General features: G+C 43.9%; 1 protein-coding gene across 5 annotated transcripts in view; it reads right to left on the minus strand.

Moving 5' to 3' along the window:
• Positions 1 to 18,724, minus strand: part of TLN2 (talin 2) — a 456,802-nt gene that overhangs the window by 84,678 nt on the left and 353,400 nt on the right. For all 5 annotated transcript variants that reach the window (XR_007153041.1, XM_047863106.1, XM_047863103.1 and 2 more), the window contains 4 exons: positions 18,100 to 18,281; positions 16,594 to 16,726; positions 9,023 to 9,124; positions 2,799 to 2,969 (listed from right to left, as the gene is read on the minus strand). Coding sequence is in view for 4 of the 5 variants with exons in the window: in XM_047863106.1 (XP_047719062.1) it covers positions 2,799 to 2,969; positions 9,023 to 9,124; positions 16,594 to 16,726; positions 18,100 to 18,281 (588 nt within the window). In the remaining variant the exon portion in view is untranslated. The remainder of the gene's footprint in view (positions 1 to 2,798; positions 2,970 to 9,022; positions 9,125 to 16,593; positions 16,727 to 18,099; positions 18,282 to 18,724) is intronic.

The raw sequence follows: 18,724 nt of genomic DNA on the forward strand, positions 1-18,724 counted from the left end.
GTAATCATATGACTCATTAACAGCAGGGTCTGGGGAGGTCACTTTTTTCTTTCTTGGAATGAATACCTACTGCGTCAGGCACATTATCTCAGTCAATCTCTACAACTCTCCCTGAGAGGTATTCATTATCAACCCCACTGTCTACATGAGGAAGCAAAGAAATGAATTCAATTATGTTGGACCCAAAGCTTATCCTCTTTATCACCGCATCAAAGCCACTGATCATCATTTAACCGTATTTCCTCGGCAAGCAATGACCCACAACATCTAACTCACACATCCATCACTGAAGACTTAGCAAATAACACCTAGGGAATATTTGCCCAAAGAATAGCGCCCAAAGTGATTAGGTCCACGCATCAGGCTTCTTAGGAAAGGACCTAAAAGCCAACTTGTAGTGTCTTAGGCATCCTCTGTGACAAGCCTGTCAGGGTCTATAGACAGAGCATGGGCCGAAGGATGCCAGTCAGTGGAGACACACATGTAGCCACCTTGCTCCCGCCAATCATGTCTCAGCTTGTGGCCAATGCTTCAGGTCATTCGCTGAAAACTGTTCCACTCTCATGTCCAGCCACCATTTTCAAGCAGGTGATGTCATTATAAAGCTTACAGTGCTCACTACATACACTCCCAACCGTGAGTTTCTTGGTACAGAACAGAATTCCACATGGAGCTCTGAACTTGTAGTCCAAGTAGATGGGCTAATATCTTAAAAACCCAGAAAACGTGGAGCACCTGGGTGGCTCAGCTGGTTAAGCGTCCAACTCTTGGTTTTGGCTCAGGTCATGATCTCTGAGTTCATGAGATTGAGCCCCACGCCGGGCTCTGTGCTGATAGCGTGGTGGAGCCTGCTTGGGATTCTTTCTCTCCCTCTCTCTCTCTGCCTCTCTCTCAAAAAAAAAAAAAAAAAAAAAAAACAACGTTAAAATAGCCCCCAGAAAATTCCTAATTCCAATTACTCTGCTGGGAATAAAAGCCTCTCAGGTCAGGGGGGAGACATGTGGCACTCAGCCCTGGAGAAAAGACAACCCAGAACTGGGTCTGGAAGGCAAATCCTGGCTTCTCCAGTTTGGGGCAGGTGCAAAAGGGGCTGGTGCAACTCAGAGGCAACTATCATTCATCCATCAGTCAAAAGGGTGTTCTTGTTCTTGAGGTTCAACCTCGCCATTTCAGCAACGAGACTTATTTTTTGTCCAGAACACTGGGAACAACTTGAGGGCAATGGCTGGCTCTCAATATTTTTAGCATCCCAAGAATTAGGCTCTTAATAGTTGCCAGATACATGACAGGTAAAAGTGCACACAGAAAACCCAAGTCTAAGAGAGTATGCACGGCGCTACGGGAGCGGTGTTTCTGAACTCTGGTGGGGTTGTCATCCCCACTACTCACAACAAAGCCCAACCTCTGTACAGTGTGAGGAGACCCGTCACAACACGGCCCAGTCTATCCTCCCACCCTGATGGCCCCACTTTCAGCACATTCCATATACACCAGACTGCATGCTACTTTCTAAAGGTATCACAATCCTTTTATAACCCCACGTACGCCTTTGCATATGCTGTTCCTTCTTTCTGGCACGCCTCTGACCACCCTTATGTACCAGGTAATTTCTTTTTGTGAGACCAACTTGTCACATGTCGCCTCTCTCCTGCAACTTTCCTCGACCTCTCTCCAGCCTTTGCTTTGGGCAGTCGGCCTGTGCTTTCACAGGGTGCAGGCTCCGTCCTGACTCCACGTCCACCTCTTCTGCGACGTGGGACAACTCACCTAACCAGTCTCAGTTTCCACATCTGTCCAGTGGGAACCTTCTCACACCATGGGATTTTTATGATGATCAAATATCAAGAGGATATGAAGTGTAAGGGGTGACACAGAGTCAGCGCTCAGTAACTGTGAGCTCTGAGAGGACCCATTTGTGATTCTGCCTCTTAATCTAGAGTCCTCCCTGCTGTACCATGTTGTCCATGTAAAGACCTTAGAAATGCAACAAAGCACACTAAAAAGAATAGATACATAATATGGATTTCTATAGCCTATAGGCAAGTATCCCATACAAATCTCTCCAGTCAGTAATCCCACAACTTAGTCTGCTTAAGTGAGGACCCATTAAGTTCAGATGGACCGTGTGGAGGCAGTTGCTAGAAGGTACCAAGAGCAGGAGGAGCCTCCGACCTTCTCACAATGTACGTGATGGTTTCACAAGTAAAATAATCACCCTGACACAAGTATCAACCCTGAAAGATGGCATGCTGTCACCATCTCTGGTCGCTTAGTAGCTGGGTGATACCTCTGGCTGTGGAAACATTCTACCTGCAAACTGGTAAGGGAGATTTCCATATTAAACGACTGTCCCCAAGGCAACAGAAGCACACGCTGTGGGTGACCTTGCATCGCATTTTGCTTTGAACTTGAGAACCGGGAATGGAAATAACATTCACTGGAAAACAACAGAGCTTTGCTCTGCACAAGCTGGGTGTCACCACCGAGCAGGTGCCGGGCAGTATTAGTTTTTATTCCTGCAAACACCACACAATGTTTTTCTTTCCCAAGGACGCTTGCCTGCACCTTCTGTCATGGAAAATGCAACTTCTCAATAAGGCTTCATTATGTAGATCTCTCGGTTTTCCTCTTAAAGGTCCCTGGGAAGGCCAATCGAAGATTATTTCCCATCTTTGCGTGGGAAATCACATACAATCAACCGAGAACTGGAGGAGTTTTCCTTGGAGGAACACAACAAGGAGGAATGTGTCATGGCGTCTCAGTGGCCCTAGGTGAGTCCCTGGAATCCTGAACTGTACCTTGGGGTTTCCTCCACCTTCTTTGGCTGCATACAGCATCTGGAGGGCAGATTCTGCGAGCGTCTTGGTCTGGTCCAGCACAGTCATCTGCTGCTGATGGTCCAGAATCTTGGAGGCGACACCAACTGCGGCCAAGATCAGGGGCTCGAAGTAGCTTGCCAGCTGTGTCACCTTTTAAGACAAAAAAAAAAAAACAAAAAAAAAAACAAAAAAAAAAACAAACGCCACAGATACATCATGCAATCACATGTGTCTCCTTTAGGGGTCGCACTGGTGGGGAGGGGACTGGGATGATGCACAGGGAGAGACAGATGTGCTGAAATTTGCTTTTTACACAGGCTGAGGCTTACTTTTTGTTTTTTTCCATTATTTAATATAATTCACTATCATGAATTACAGTCATCATGTTACACATTAGACCCTCAGCCCTTATTCATCACTCAATTTTACTTTTAGAAGCACTTGCTCATTAATGAACTCTTGCTTGGATGTTACTTCCTCTGGGGAGCTCTTCATCTCACCTCTCATCAAGGCCCAAGTGTTAAGGAATTTGTTTCGTGATCCTGAGTTGGGCGTGAGCATTTTACAAATCTCACAAACTGTCAAGCTTTCAAAAGAACCAAAGAGGAGCATCTTAGGAACTCAGAAGAAAGGGGGACAGGAGCAGAGAAAGGGACCAAGGACCACTGAGAAAAGAAGCCTGAGAGCAAAGGCTTTCGAGGAAACCAATCCAACTGCTCTCTACCTGGAGCATTGTTGGCCTAACCATAGATTTGGAATAAAAGCAAAAATGATTTCACATTGCCCTAGATGTTCTGTTTGTGATTAGTCCAGTCCAGGAGAAGAAAAAAGCCTAGCCAGATGGCTAACCACCATTCCTGCTTAGGCCTCTTCAGTAGGTAACGTCATGTTGCTTCTGTGCTCACGAGAACCCACCCACTGGGTGCCGCAGAGCCATATTTATTTATTTTTACTTACTTACTTCTTTAATTAATTTATTTTATTTTTTATTAATCTTTAATGTTTTATTTTTTTGAGAGACAGGGAGTGAGAGTGTGTGAGTGGGGAGGCAAGGGAGGGGCAGAGAAAAAGAGAGTCACAGAATCCAAAGCAGGCTCCAGGCTCCGAGCTGTCAGCACAGAGTCTGATGCAGGGCTAAAACCTACACACACGAGATCATGACCTGAGCCAAAGTCGGACGCTCAACTGACTGGGCCACCAGACGCCCCTCACAGGCATTACTGGGAATATCCCACATGCGAGGCTTTCTACTAACAGCTCACCAAGCTTCATCTAATCCCCACAACAATCCTACCAGGTAGATACAAATGAAGAAACCAAGGCTTAGGTGGGTGGAGTAACTTGTTTGACCTCAAGTAGCTAAGACAGGGAGCTGTGAAAGGAATCCCATGTCCCAGACCACAGTCCAGATTCCCACCTTCTGCTCTACTGTTGGCTACTTATCTTATTTAGTTCAGCTCTGCTATGGTTGTAATGTTGGATTTTAGAAGTTTATTGTTGGGGCACCTGGGTGGCTCAGTCGGTTGAGTGACTGACTTCAACTCAGGTCATGATCTCACGGTTTGTGAGTTCGAGCCCCGCGTCGGGCTCTGTGCTGAGAGCTCAGAGCCTGGAGCCTGCTTCTGATTCTGGGTCTCCCTCTCTCTGCCCCTCCCCCACTCATGCTCTGTCTCTGTCTCAGAAATAAACATTAAAAAAAAAGAACTTAAAATCTCAACACCCTCCAAACTGAATAATCCAATTAAAAAATGGGCAGAAGGTACGAACAGATATTAAAAAAAAAAAAGTTCATTGTTTGTTTTTTAATGTTTATTTATTTTTGAGACAGAGAGAGACAGAGCATGAGCGGGGAAGGGGCAGAGAGAGAGGGACACACAGAATCTGAAGCAGGCTCCAGGCTCCGAGCTGTCAGCACAGAGCCCAACGCGGGGCTTGAACTCGTCAACCGTGAGATCATGACTTGAGCCGAAGTCGGGCGCTCGACAGACCGAGCCACCCAGGCGTCCCATATTGTTTGTTTGTTTTTTTTAAAAGTTTGAGAGAGGGAGAGAGAAAGCGAGCACACACACATGTGAGTTTAAGAGGGGCAGAGAGAAAGGGAGAGAGAGAAGCCCAAGCAGGCTCCCTGATGTCAGCGTGGAGACAGACATGGGGCTTGATCTCACAAACCTGGGAGATCATGACCAAAGCCGAAATTAAGAGTCAGACGCTTTAACAACTGAGCCACCCAGGCGCCCCAGAAGTTTCTTGTTTGGTATTTGTTGCTCTGTAAGGCATTTAAAATAAAGTTCCAGAATAATACAGTAATACCCACTTGCCTAGCATCCAGAATGCCAGAGTTGAACACTTCACCGTACTTGCTTCAGATACCACCATCTATTTCCACTCGGAAAAAACACAATGGCACTGACCACACTTTTCTGTTCCACTCCTCATTGTGCATGCCAATTACTAACTGATAAGTTAGCTCCATCAAGTGTATGTGAGCTCAGACATCTAGCCAGCAATTTCCCTTAATGCTTCTTCCCATTATGTGGAGGAATAAGGAGGACAGAGGAAAGAAGGCCACTCCTGAGCTGTGCAGTCACTGGGTCAGAAATGAAGCAGGGGGCAGGGGTTCATGCAGTTGGTGGTGGCTGGGCCAAGGTGGGAGTCCAAAATATTAAAGGTCATTAGAGCTCACAGTGAGACGGACCATCAGGCCAGCAGTAAACGTACATTTGCTCTTTTACAGTTCTCTTTAATCAGATGGTTTCAAAGCGCTTCCGCAGGGCTGCTGCTGGCCTTTGTGATGCTTTGGATGAATTTTAAAGGGGCTCCCTATCTGTGGGTCAGACATGATTGATTCCAAGGCACATGACTCGACTAGATTTTGGCCCCACTCTCCGCTTTGCCCGAACACCTTTGTGTAAGACCCACCTTGCACAACTCCAGGTATCAGCCCTACACATTTGCATTGGATTTCACCCTCATCCCCTAGTAGGGTACTGGGGTCACCACCAAGGTGAACCACAGTGCACTAATGGGTCATCAGGGGGCAGGACTCAGGATGGGTCCTGTATGTACTAGAGGAATCAAGGTGTTTAGTGCATTAGAATCTAACAGGTTTTCTAGATTCTATTTATTTATTATTTATTTTCATTTGTTAATTTGATTCTTTTTTTTTTAATTTAAGTTTATTTATTTATTTGGAAAAGAGGGAGAGAGAGAATCCCAAGCAGGCTTCACCCTGTCAGCACAGAGCCCAATGTGGGGCGTGATCTCATGAACCACGAGATCATGGCCCGAGTCGAAATCAAGAATCAGATGCTTAACTGACTGAGCCACCCAGGAGCCTCTGTTTTTTTAATTTTAGAAGTACATTTCATCACTGTAACTGTAAAATGTCAAGGGCTGCTGTGTGTGGAGAGTAATTCAATACAACTGAGCTGGTGCCCTCACGCAGGCACTATGGCTTGGTGATGGAGAGAAGGCTCCAGTTTGAGAAGCCGCTGGATCTGAATCCTGTCAATTCCTTAAACGAGAAATCTTAGGCAATCTGCTTCCTATTACCAAACTTCTGTTTCCTCCTCTATAAAACGGGGATAATAATAGCACTAACCTCCAAATGATTGTTAGAAGGATTAAATTAGCATACATAACAGTACGCAGCACAATGCCTGCCATGGAGTAGGCACTTGATAAATGCCACATGTCCTTATTCTTCAAGTATTGTGGACAAAGGTTTTTGAAAGGATGTGCTTTTCCCTGTATTTAGGGAGCTTAGCAAAGACTCTAACACCTTCTGTTCTCGAGACAGGGCAGAGGAAATATCCTTACCTGGGGTAGCACCGAAATTAAAATAACACAGAATTTTGAGTATTTGTTACATGACGTGCATTGCTTAGGCCTAGGGTGGCAGAGTGGGTTGAGCGGTGGCCCAAAATAGATATGACCATGTCCAAATCTCTGGAACCTGTGAGTGCGATCTTACTGGGGGAAAAAAAGGTCTCTGCAGATGTATCTAAGGATCTTAAGATGAGATCATCCTAGCTTGCTTGGGTAGGTCCTAAATCTACTAAAAAACATTCTAATAAGAGCCAGAAGAAGGGAAGACAAAGAAAAGAGCAGGAGACAATGTGACAAAAAGGGCAGACACTGGCAGGATATGGTCAAAGAACACGAAGAGTCACCAGCAGTCAGAAGAGCAACGAAGTGGGGTGCCTGGGTGGCTCAGTCAGTTAAGCGTCTGACTCTTGGTTTCGGCTCAGGGCATGATCTCATGGTTTCCTGAGTTTGAGCCTTACATTGAGCTCTGTGCTGATGGTGCACAGCCTTCTTGGGGTTCTCTCTCCCTCTCTCTCTCTCTCTCTGTCCCTCTCCTACTGGTGCTGTCTCAGTCTCTCTCAAAATAAATAAACTTAAAAATAAAAGGTAAAAAAAAAAAATAACAAGAAGAGTAAAGAATGGATTCTCCCCTAGAGCCTCCAGAAAGAGTCTGGCCCTGCTGAGACCTTGAATTTAGACTTCTGCGAGAGATTCAACTTCTGTTGGTGTAAGTCACCCAGTTCTTAGGAATTTGTTATAGCAGCTCCAGGGAACGAATACACGTGGGTTCTGAGAGCTTGCGTTTATCACTCCCAAGTGAAGCTGACCCGGAAACTCCACCAGGGTGTCTCAATGAAGAACTGGAACCATGTAGGTAACAACTCTCAGTCCAAGACTCTTGTGGAAGGAGGGCCAAGGCTTCCTTTGTCCAGAACTCTCTTTTGGCAAGTGAGACTGGGTTAGCCCAAGGACCGAGAGTAAATTTGCCACTCAAGCGACACAATATATTACCTTTCTTTTGATATTGCCCGCAGACACAGGAATTAATCTTCCAGACTAACAACAATACCTGCAGGGACAAGATTTGTTGTCTTCCAAGTCTAGATAGATTCTCTTTTCTTTTTTAAAACATTTTTTTCATGTTTATTTTTTAGAGAGAGAGAGAGAGAGAGCGAGAGCAAGCGCATAAGCAGGGGATGGGCAGAGAGAGAGGGAGACACAGAATCCGAGGCAGGCTCCAGGCTCTGAGCTGTCACCACAGAGCCCCATGCGGGGCTCAAAGTGGGGAATGGTGAGATCATGACCTAGGCTCAAGTTGGATGCTTAACTGACTGAGCCACCCAGGCACCCCTAGAAAAATTTTCTTACAAAGTTCTGACCAGAATCAAAAGTCACCGCTGAAGTGGAGTCTGGTTTCTGTGCCAAACTCAGTTCCCCGTGGCCAGCACCATGCCAGCAGTGGCTCCAGTCCCCCGGCTGGCAGAGCTCTGGCCTCCAGACCAGCCTCCCCTCCCGGCTCCTCCAGGCTCCTCTCCTGTGTGAAGAGGTTCACACAGGTGGACAAGCCCTCTTCTCATTATAAAGGAACTCAGCTGAGAAATGAAATTTGCCACATTTGAAAGCGTAGAGGGACCCTGGTCATTTTTAAATCTCAAAAACCTGCCCTTAGAACCAGCAGGAAGCTAAGTAGCCATTCCCCTGTTTCATGATGTGAAAAAGCAACAATATTGATTTTCTAAAATCAATACCTGCTGAAAAGATTTTGGCTACCGAGTTCTCTTGATAGGCACATCGATACTGACGGTCACACTGATAAACGCTCGGAAACCCTGGAGGCTGTTCCAAATCCAATTTTTGCCCTCTCTCTGCTGAGGAGGCCCTCTCTCTGTCCAGCAGGCTGCTGGACAAGGCACCTACCCTTCAAAGATTTGCAAAATGAGTCCCAAACAGGCAAAATATCATTCAGCCTTTAGGCAACGCGGGTATGAGCTCTCAGTTGAAGGGCTCCTTTGGACTGGCTGTCCAGCGAGGCCTGGCTGTTCAAGATGAAGTTTGCAAGGTTGCTTTGCTCCCCCATGTGTGAAAACAGGCACTCTATTAGAAGCCATGGGAGAACAATGTACCCCCATACACATGAGAATGAGGCCAGCCAGCCAGGGACAAATGGTGGTAGAGAGCAGACTAGGGACATCAACTTTAGTCTCTGACTTATCCAGGGGAGGTCAAGCACAACATGGGAATGTCATGTCTTGTTGGCTGGCAAGTCTGACCATAACCAGAAAGACTTCACTCTAGTTTCCGTCTGGATTCTAGCGGAAAACAGACCCCGGAACGGTCAGTGATCAATGACTGCCCCACACCCATCTCTCACGCACACCCCCAGCAGGGTCCATTACCTTGTGTCCTAGCTGCGCTGCTTCCCCCCGAGCTGCTGTGGCAATGGGATCGATGAGGTGCCCGATTTCCTGGACCACTGAAGTCAGCTGCTCTTGTAGGGCCTGATAAGGAGAGAGGGCTGTCAAATTCCCCCTATGGCAGTTTACCACGTAGCCACACGGATTTATAAAGGCCCGTATGAAAGACATGGGAGGCCACGAGAAACGGATATCAAAATATCCACTCTATCTGTAGTGGATAAAAGCTCACTTGGGTGAGCCACACAGCCACCAGTCCACCCTGCCCTGCCCAGGGACCCTCAGCTCCCCTGGGCCACAGCCGCCCACGCTTCTACCCAGGGATGACACGAGGGAGGCCCCAAGGATACTTTTTCTACCGGCTCTTCCTCACTCACACCAACCACAGTGTTGAGTGCTGTTGCCAGTATCTTTACTTTGGGTTATTCAGCACAATTACTGGAAATAAAAAACATTTCCCTTCCAGGAAGGAAGACAATTTTATCCAAATGGGGAGAGCTACTGCTGGAGCCTCGGGGAAACCTCCAGGTGGCTGAGTCCTCAAAACTAGGAACTCCTTAAGGAAGGGGCGGGGGGCAAGAAGGGTGATGTGAAAATGACATCAGCTCTCAGAAAGCAGGACCATTTCCTAGACAGGACACGGTGAAAATGCCAGATGAGTAAACTGCTGAGCTCAGCTCAGGCTCTCAGGGCATTGTTTTTGGTGATGTGGATGCCAATGTTAAAAATGGCTTTTGAGAGAAGAATTGGACTCATGCTGTCAAGAGATGGGGCAAAGTATCTGGATGATGAGGCCACATGATGGAGATGGGGAATTCCAAGCTGGTCACTGGAAGCTAGTGGCAGGAAAGGTCAGATTTGTAGGATTCTTCCTAGGAGCTTCACTTGGTAAGACTCAGCATTAATATATCAGGACACTGGACATCTTAGGTCAGCACATGCCGGCATGGAATAGGGTACTTCCTGGCAAAGTGACGAGGTCCTGCTTGTTGGAAAAGAAAGTCTGGCCCAGGCAGCTTCCCCTCTGAACAATGCTGCATACTGCCTGGGGCCTTTGAGCATGGGTTACTCAATGAGAAGAGCAGTGTAGTATGCTAAAGTGAAAAGAAAATCCTGGAGGGAAAAATGGAAAAACAGGGGCAGACGTGCAAAGAAACCTTCAAACTTCCAAGGGTCTTATGTAGCTCGTTATCATCTTTCTGCTCATAATGTGACTATAGTCAAGAATGCAAGAACATTCCAGCAATGTTATCTTATTACAGATGGCTTCTTAAAATAAACATGATATAAGTATGGAGCACGTATAGTTCAAAGGGAGGGATTTTCTTCCTAGGGAGGAAGTGAAGACAGAGGACAAGCTTTGGGACAGGTGGTGAAAGGCAGGGTGAGGGTGGGGGTTCCAAGGTGCTGGTCATCTTTGATACTTGATCTCGGTGCTAAGGGCTATACTCAGTTGGTGATAATTCATTAAGCCACACACTTATGATGTGCACACTTTTCTGTATGCATATCCCCCCTTTAAGTAACAGGTTGACAGTAATTCTAACATTCTGCACAGGGTAAGAATATTTCTTCTTTCTTTTCTCGGCATTGAGGGAGGAGGGTAAAGCTGAAGTACAATTGACAGCTCTAGTAAAAAAATGAGCAAGACCAACTCTGGGCCCACTACTTAGAGACAGCAGGTAAAGTTCATTGTTGATGAATTTGGTGGCAGTGAGGGACACATCAGTAAACAGACCATCCATATTTTATTAAGCACCTCCTGAGTGTTGGCAGTTTTGACACAGAGAGAAGGAAGTATAAACCAAGGGTCTTTGAGCAGGTTAACGGGAAAAAAAAAATCACAGAAGCCAAGTAGGAAAATACTATTCTCAACTTTGGAAAAATTGGCAAAAGCAGGCCAAATGGCTCTATGAACACCAGAGAAGGGAAGGAAAAATAAGATAAAAACCGAGAGGGAGGCAAATCATAAGAGATTTGTCTCTTAAATACAGAGACAAACAGGGTTGCTGTAGGGGAGGCAGGTGGGGGGTGGGTTAAATGGGTGATGGGCATTAACAAGGACACTTGTTGGGATGAGCACTGGGTGCCCTAGGTAAGACATCAATCACTGGGTTCTGATTTTTTTTTTTAATATGAAATTTACTGTCAAGTTGGTTTCCATACAACACTCAGTGCTCATCCCAACAGGTGTCCTCCTCAATGCTCATCACCCACTTTCCCCACCCTCCCACCCCCATCAACCCTCAGTTTATTCTCAGTTTTTAAGAGTCTCTTAATGGTTTGGCTCCCTCCCTCTCTAATTTTTTTTTCCTTCCCCTCCCCCATGACCTTCTGTTAAGTTTCTCAGGATCCACATAAGAATGAAAACATATGGTATCTGTCTTTCTCTGTACGACTTCTTTCACTTAGCCTAACACTCTCCATTTCCATCCATGTTGCTACAAAAGGCCATATTTCATCCCTTCTCATTGCCATTCCATTGTGTATATAAACCACAATTTCTTTATCCATTCATCAGTTAATATATCATCAGTTGATGGACATTTAGGCTCTTTCCATAATTTGGCTATTGTTGAAAGCGCTACTATAAACATTGGGGTACAAGTGCCCCTGTGCATCAGCACTCCTGTATCCCTTGGGTAAATTCCTAGCAGTGCTATTGCTGGGTCATAGGGTAGATCCATTTTTAATTTTTTGAGAAACCTCCACACTGTTTTCCAGAGCAGCTGCACCAGTTTGCATTCCCACCAACAGGGCAAGAGGGTTCCCGTTTCTCCAAATCCTCGTCAGCATCTATAGTCTCCTGATTTGTTCATCTTGGCCACTCTGACTGGAGTGAGGTGGCATCTCAGTATGGTTTTGATTTGTATTTCCCTGATGAGGAGTGATGTTGAGCATCTTTTCATGTGCCTGTTGGCCATCTGGATGTCTTCTTTAGAGAAGTGTCTATTTATGTTTTCTGCCTATTTCTTCACTGGATTATTTGTTTTTCGGGTGTGGAGTTTGGGGAGTTCTTTATAGATTTTGGATAATAGCCCTTTGTCTGATATGTCATTTGCAAATATCTTTTCCATATCTGTTGGTTGCCCTTTAGTTTTGGTGATTGTTTCTTTGCAGTGCAGAAGCTTTTTATCTTCGTGAGGTCCCAATAGTTCACTTCTGCTTTTAATTCCCTTGCCTTTGGAGATGTGTCAAGTAAGAAATTGCTGTGGTTGAGGTCAGAGAGGTTTTTTCCTGCTTTCTCCTCTAGGGTTTTGATGGTTTCCTGTCTCACATTCAGGTCCTTCATCCATTTTGAGTTTATTTTTGTGAACGGTATAAGAAAGTGGTCTAGTTTCATTCTTCTGCATGATGATAATCCAGTTCTCCCAGCACCATTTGTTAAAAAGACTGTCTTCTTTCCAATGGATATCCTTTCCTGCTTTGTCAAAGATTAGTTGGCCATACTTTTGTGGGTCCAATTCTGGAGTCTCTATTCTATTCCATTAGTCTGTGTGTCTGTTTTTGTGCCAATACCATGCTGTCTTGATGATTACAGCTTTGTAGTAGAGGCTAAAGTCTGGGATTGTGATGCCTCCTGCTTTGGTCTTCTTCAATATTACTTTGGTTATTCGGGCCTTTTGTGGTTCCATACAAATTTTAGGATTGCTTGTTCTAGCTTCGAGAAGAATGCTGGTGCAATTTTGATTGGGATTGCATTGAATGTGTAGATATCTTTGGGTAGCATTGACATTTTAACAATATTTATTCTTCCAATCCATGAGCATGGAATGTTTTTCCATTTCTTTGTATCTTCTTCAATTTCCTTCATAAGCTTTCTATAGTTTTCAGCATACAGATCTTTTACGTCTTTGGTTAGGTTTATTCCTAGGTATTTTATGATTCTTGGTCCAATTGTGAATGGGATCAGTTTCTTTGTCTTTCTGTTGCTTCATTATTAGTGTATAAGAATGCAATTGATTTCTGTACATTGATTTTGTATCTTGAAACTTTGCTGAATTCATGTATCAGGTCTAGCAGACTTTTGGTGGAGTCTATCGGATTTTCCATGTATAATATCATGTCATCTGCAAAAAGCGAAAGCTTGACTTCATCTTTGCCAATTTTGATGCTTTGATTTCCTTTTGTTGTCTGATTGCTGATGCCAGCACTTCCAACACTATGTTAAACAACAGCGGTGAGAGTGGACATCCCTGTCATGTTCCTGATCTCAGGGGGAAAGCTCTCAGTTTTTTCCTGTTGAGGATGATGTTATCTGTGGGCTTTTCATAAATGGCTTTTATGATGTTTAAGTATGCTCCTTCTATCCCCACTTTTTTGAGGGTTTTTATTAAGAAAGGATGCTGAATTTTGTCAAATGCTTTTTCTGCATTGACAGGATCATATGGCTCTTATCTTTTCTTTTATTAATGTGATGTATCACACTAATTGATTTGCCACTTGACCACTTCAATTTGCCACTAATTGAATCCCACTTGACCATGGTGAATAATTCTTTTTATATGCTGTCGAATTTGATTTGCTAGTATCTTGTTGAGAATTTTTGCATCCATATTCATCAGGGATATTGGCCTATAGTTCTCTTTTTTGGCCAGGTCTCTGTCTGGCTTAGGAATCAAAGTAATGTTGGCTTCATAGAATGAGTCTGGAAGTTTTCCTTCCCTTTCTACTTTTTGGAACACCTTGAGAAGGATAGGTATTATCTCTGCTTTCAACGTCTGGTAGAACTCCCCTGGGAAGCCATCTGGTCCTGGACTCTTATTTGCTGGGGATTTTTGATAACTGATTCAGTTTCTTTGCTTGTTATGAATCTGTTCAAGTTTTCTATTTCTTCCTGTTTGAGTTTGGGAGTGTGTGGGTGTTTAGGAATTTGTCCATTTCTTCCAGGTTGTCCAGTTTGTTGGCATATATTTTTTCATAGTATTCCCTGATAATTGCTTGTATTTCTGAGGGATTGGTTCTAATAATTCCATTTTCATTCATGATTTTATCTATTTGGGTCATCTCCCTTTTCTTTTTGAGAAGCCTGGCTAAAGGTTTATCAATTTTGTTTATTTTTTCAAAAAAACCAACTCTTGGTTTCATTGATATGCTCTACTGTTTTTTTAGATTCTATAGTGTTTATTTCTGCTCTGATCTTTATTATTTCTCTTCTTCTGCTGGGTTTAGGCTGCCTTTGCTGTTCTGCTTCTAGTTCCTTTAGGTGTGCTGTTAGATTTTGTATTTGGGATTTTTCTTGTTTCTTGAGATAGGCCTGGATGGCAATGTATTTTCCTCTCAGGACTGTCTTTGCTGCATCCGAAGAGTTTGGACTGTTCTATTTTCATTTTCATTTGTTACCATATATTTTTAAATTTCTTCTCTAATTGTCTGGTTGACCCATTCATTCTATAGCAGGGTGTTCTTTAACCTCCATGCTTTTGAAGATTTTCTAGACTTTTTCCTGTGGTTGATTTCAAGCTTCATAGCATTGTGGTCTGAAAGTATGCATGGTATGATCTCAATTTTTGTATACTTATGAAGGGCTGTTTTGTGACCCAGTATGTGATCTATCTTGGAGAATGTTCCATGTGCACTCGAGAAGAAAGTACCTTCTGTTGCTTTGGGATGCAGAGCTCTAAATATATCTGTCAAGTCCATCTGAACCAATGTATCATTCAGGGCCCTTGTTTCTTTATTGATCCTGTGTCTAGATGATCTATCCATTGTTGTAAGTAGGGTATTAAAGTCCCCTGCAATTACCACATTCTTATCAATAAGCTTGTTTATGTTTGTGATTGTTTTATATATTTGGGGGCTCCTGTATTCGGCACATAGACATTTATAATTGTTAGCTCTTCCTGATGGAGAGACCCTATAATTATTATATAATGCCCTTCTTCATCTCTTGTAACAGCCTTTAATTTAAAGTCTAGTTTGTCTGATAGAAGTATGGCTACTCCAGCTTTCTTTTGACTTTCAGTAGCATGATAGATAGTTCTCCATTCCCTCACTTTCAATCTGAAGGTGTCCTCTGGTCTAAAATGAGTCTCTTGTAGACAGCAAATAGATGGGTCTTGTTTTTTTAATCCATTCTGATACCCTATGTCTTTTGGTTGGAGCATTTAGTCCATTTACATTCAGTGGTATTATAGAAAGATAGGCGTTTAGAGTCACTGTGATGTCTGTAGGTTTCATGCTCATAGTGATGTCTCTGGTACTTTGTGGTCCTTGCAACATTTCACTCACAGAATTCCCCCTTAGGATCTCTTGTAGGGCTGGTTTAGTGTGATGAATTCCTTCAGTTTTTGTTTGTTTGGGAAAGCCTTCATCTCTCCTTCTATTCTGAACGACAGACTTGCTGGATAAAGGATTCTTGCCTGCATATTTTTTTTTGTTCATCACATTGAAGATTTCCTGCCATTTCTTTCTGGCCTTCCAAGTTACAGGAGGCAGGTCTGCTACTATTCTTACGTGTCTACCTTTGTAAGTTAGAGCCTGTTTATCCCTAGCTGCATTCAGAATTTTCTCTTAATCCTTGTATTTTGCCAGTTTCACGATGATGTGTAGTGCAGAAGATCGATCCAAGTTATGTCTGAAGGGAGTTCTCTGTGCCTCTTGGATTGCAATGCCTTTTTCCTTCCCCAAATCAGGGAAGTTCTCAGCTATGATTTGTTCAAGTACACCTTCAGCCCCTTTCTCTCTCTCTTCCTCTTCTGGAATTCCTATGATACAGATATTGTTCCATTTGATTGCATCAGTTAGTTCTCTAATTCTCCCCTCATACTCCTTTTTTATGTCTCTTTTTCTCAGCTTCCTCTTTTTCCATCATTTTATCTTCTAAATCACCTATTCTCTCCTCTGCCTCTTCAATCCGTGCTATGGCCACCTTCATTTTATTTTGCCCCTCATTTATAGCATTTTTTAGCTCCGCATGACTATTTCTTAGTCCCTTGATCTCTGTAGCAACAGATTCTCTGCTGTCCTCTATGCTTTTTTCAAGCCCAGCGATCAATCACTGGGTTCTATTCCCGAAGCCAAGACTACGCTGTATGTTAACTAACTTGAATTTAAATTAAAAAAAAATTGCAGGCATAAAGGAAATAATAGAAACGAGCACAAAAGCTATACACACACAAAAAAGGCAGAAGGATCCCAACAATGGGATAATGGGTAACTGAGGGCAGAATCCTTGATCTCTAAAAGGACCACATGTGTAGAGTTTAATGCTAAATATGCCTGGTAGTTAAGAAGTACATTGATAACACAGGACAGGGAAACATCCAAATTTACCTACTTTGGCCTGCTCTACTGATGCGTTAAACCGAATATTGTCACCTCACCTTACTGATATACTCTTATCCGACATTAATCATTTTCCCCCAAGTTTCAGCCCTATTTGTAATTTCCACTCCAGCAGTACATGTTTTCCTTCACCGAACCATCCAAAAACTTCCTAGGTTTGTTCCAGGGGAAGGTGCTTCAGTGATGAAACGCCAGCATCAAAAATGCGTTTGGTCCCACTCCCCATCCCCAGAGGCCTCGGATTCAGCCACAGAGCCCCGGCCTACCTCCACGGAGATGTCATCCCTTGTGGCCAAGCTCTGGCTGACAGCTGCCAGCGAGGCCTGCTCAATGTCGCGGATGCACCGGTTGATGCCATCGATGGAGTAGTCACACTCTCTCTGTCCAGGGGCCTTGTCCCTGGAAGAGACAGGGCAAGTCCAATAGTTCCTTGGGGTTCAAGTCCCACAACTTGCAGCAACACTGTTGGGGCAGGAGCCCTGTCTACCTTCTACCACATTTGATTGCTTTATTTAAGGAGTGAATCCTCAGGGCACCTGGGTGGCTCAGTCAGTTAAGCGTTGACTTCGGCTCAGGTCATGATCTCTCGGTATGTGAGTTCAAGCCTCACGTCGGGCTCTGTGCTGACAGCTAGGAGCCTGGAGCCTGCCTCAGAGTCTCTGTCTTCCTCTCTCTACCCCTCCCCTACTCAAGCCCTGTCTGTCTCTCAAAAATAAACATTAAAAATTAAAAAAAAAAAAAAGGAGTGAATCCTTGACTCTTGCTTGGAAAGACCTCTCTGCATAGCCCATGCATTTCTTAATTTAACACTTGTGCTAACTCTGTTTCTAGTGAGAAGGATAGGATGCTGTTCTTCATTTCAGGCTGGTGACAGACAACTGCTAATCCAACAATTTGGACTTCACTGGCTTACGTGAATATTTATAAATTAATACTATAAATAATATTATAAATAAAAACCTTTGTATTATAAAAAGGTCAGTGTGATTTCCACTGTAAACATACTATACTCTCTATGTTGTATACTATTTACAAAGTCCTGTGGTAGGAGTTCAAATATTTAGTGGATTGTACTTTGTGAGGCATTAAGAGAACCATGGTGCTGAATTTCAAAAGCAATCGAAAAACAAAGTATAACCAAAGGAAAAGGATGCATTCCATGCTATGGGGTATGTGGCCAACTTAGAGATGTTATATTGACTCTGGGGATTTTTCAGGTTCATTCTATTGCCAAGGAGTTCAGAGATGTCCAGAGTTACTGTGGGACCTGGAATATTCTTTTTGCCTCTTTAGCCAAATAAGGTAACCTCAAATCCTGCTAAATACATAGTGGTGTTCTCTGCCTAAGCTCCTAGGTATAGACAATGTAGTACAATGGCTAGCCCTGGGACTAGAACCATCAGGCCTGGGGGTGACTGTGAAGATACTCCCTAAGTCCTTTCTGCCTGAATTCTCTCATCAGTAAAATGTGGACAATGGCAGTGTTTACCTTTCAAGGTTATGATGATGAAATACGGTAATACAGGTAAAATGTTCAGAACAAGGTTATGATGATGAAATACGGTAATACAGGTAAAATGTCCAGATCTGACACACAATAAGTGTTTAAGTTAGCTATTGTGCCCAGTGCTACCACTGGTCCCAAAGAGATACACGAAAAGATGATGATAATGATCAGGTACATTGCTATGAAACCCAAGTCCCACTGGATTTATCTACTTTCTGCCCTGTTCAGTTGCAGGCCCCTAGCAATTTCTAGAGTAGAAACTAACCTGATAGATGTGATGAGACTCTTGATAGAGTCAGACACGGTGTGGGAATGTCCGGCTAGCACAGACCAGGTAGGCGGGTCTTTGGGGTTGATGGCCAGTGAGCGTGCAGTGCGAATGAGGTATGATGAGCTCTCCAGCATGGTCTTGGCTGAGACCAGGATCGGTTCCTGTGCCTGGGAGCCCTGAGAGCAAACAGCAGAAGGGTCAGAGGGCAGGGTGCACAGATTAAGTGAACAAGTTGGGTCCTGGAAGGTCCCTTCTTTCCCAAGTCACTACCTGGGTTCTTCAGAAAGTGACACAGAGGTTAGGAAACCATGAAGACTAGTTCAAACACAGCTTGAATGGTGTGGACTTGGGTCTATGTTTGCCCTTAAATATCACTTTTGAGGGTGGCACATACCAAGAAAGAATCAGCCCTAAACTTAGGCACAGAGATTTTTCTCAGTACATAAAATTAAGGCATTACCACTTAAGATGTGCATACCTTGAGTTTCATGAACTCTGGGCATGTATCATCATGGACAACAACAACAATGTCCTACAAGACAGGGCTTTTGGAGCTCTTAACTGTTCATGCTCATTGAGTGCCACATAAACTAGCCACAGACTGAAATATTACCTTTGC

The sequence above is a fragment of the Prionailurus viverrinus genome, chromosome B3 (assembly GCF_022837055.1).
Source record: "Prionailurus viverrinus isolate Anna chromosome B3, UM_Priviv_1.0, whole genome shotgun sequence".
In the NCBI taxonomy this organism is placed as follows: Eukaryota; Metazoa; Chordata; class Mammalia; order Carnivora; family Felidae; genus Prionailurus; species Prionailurus viverrinus.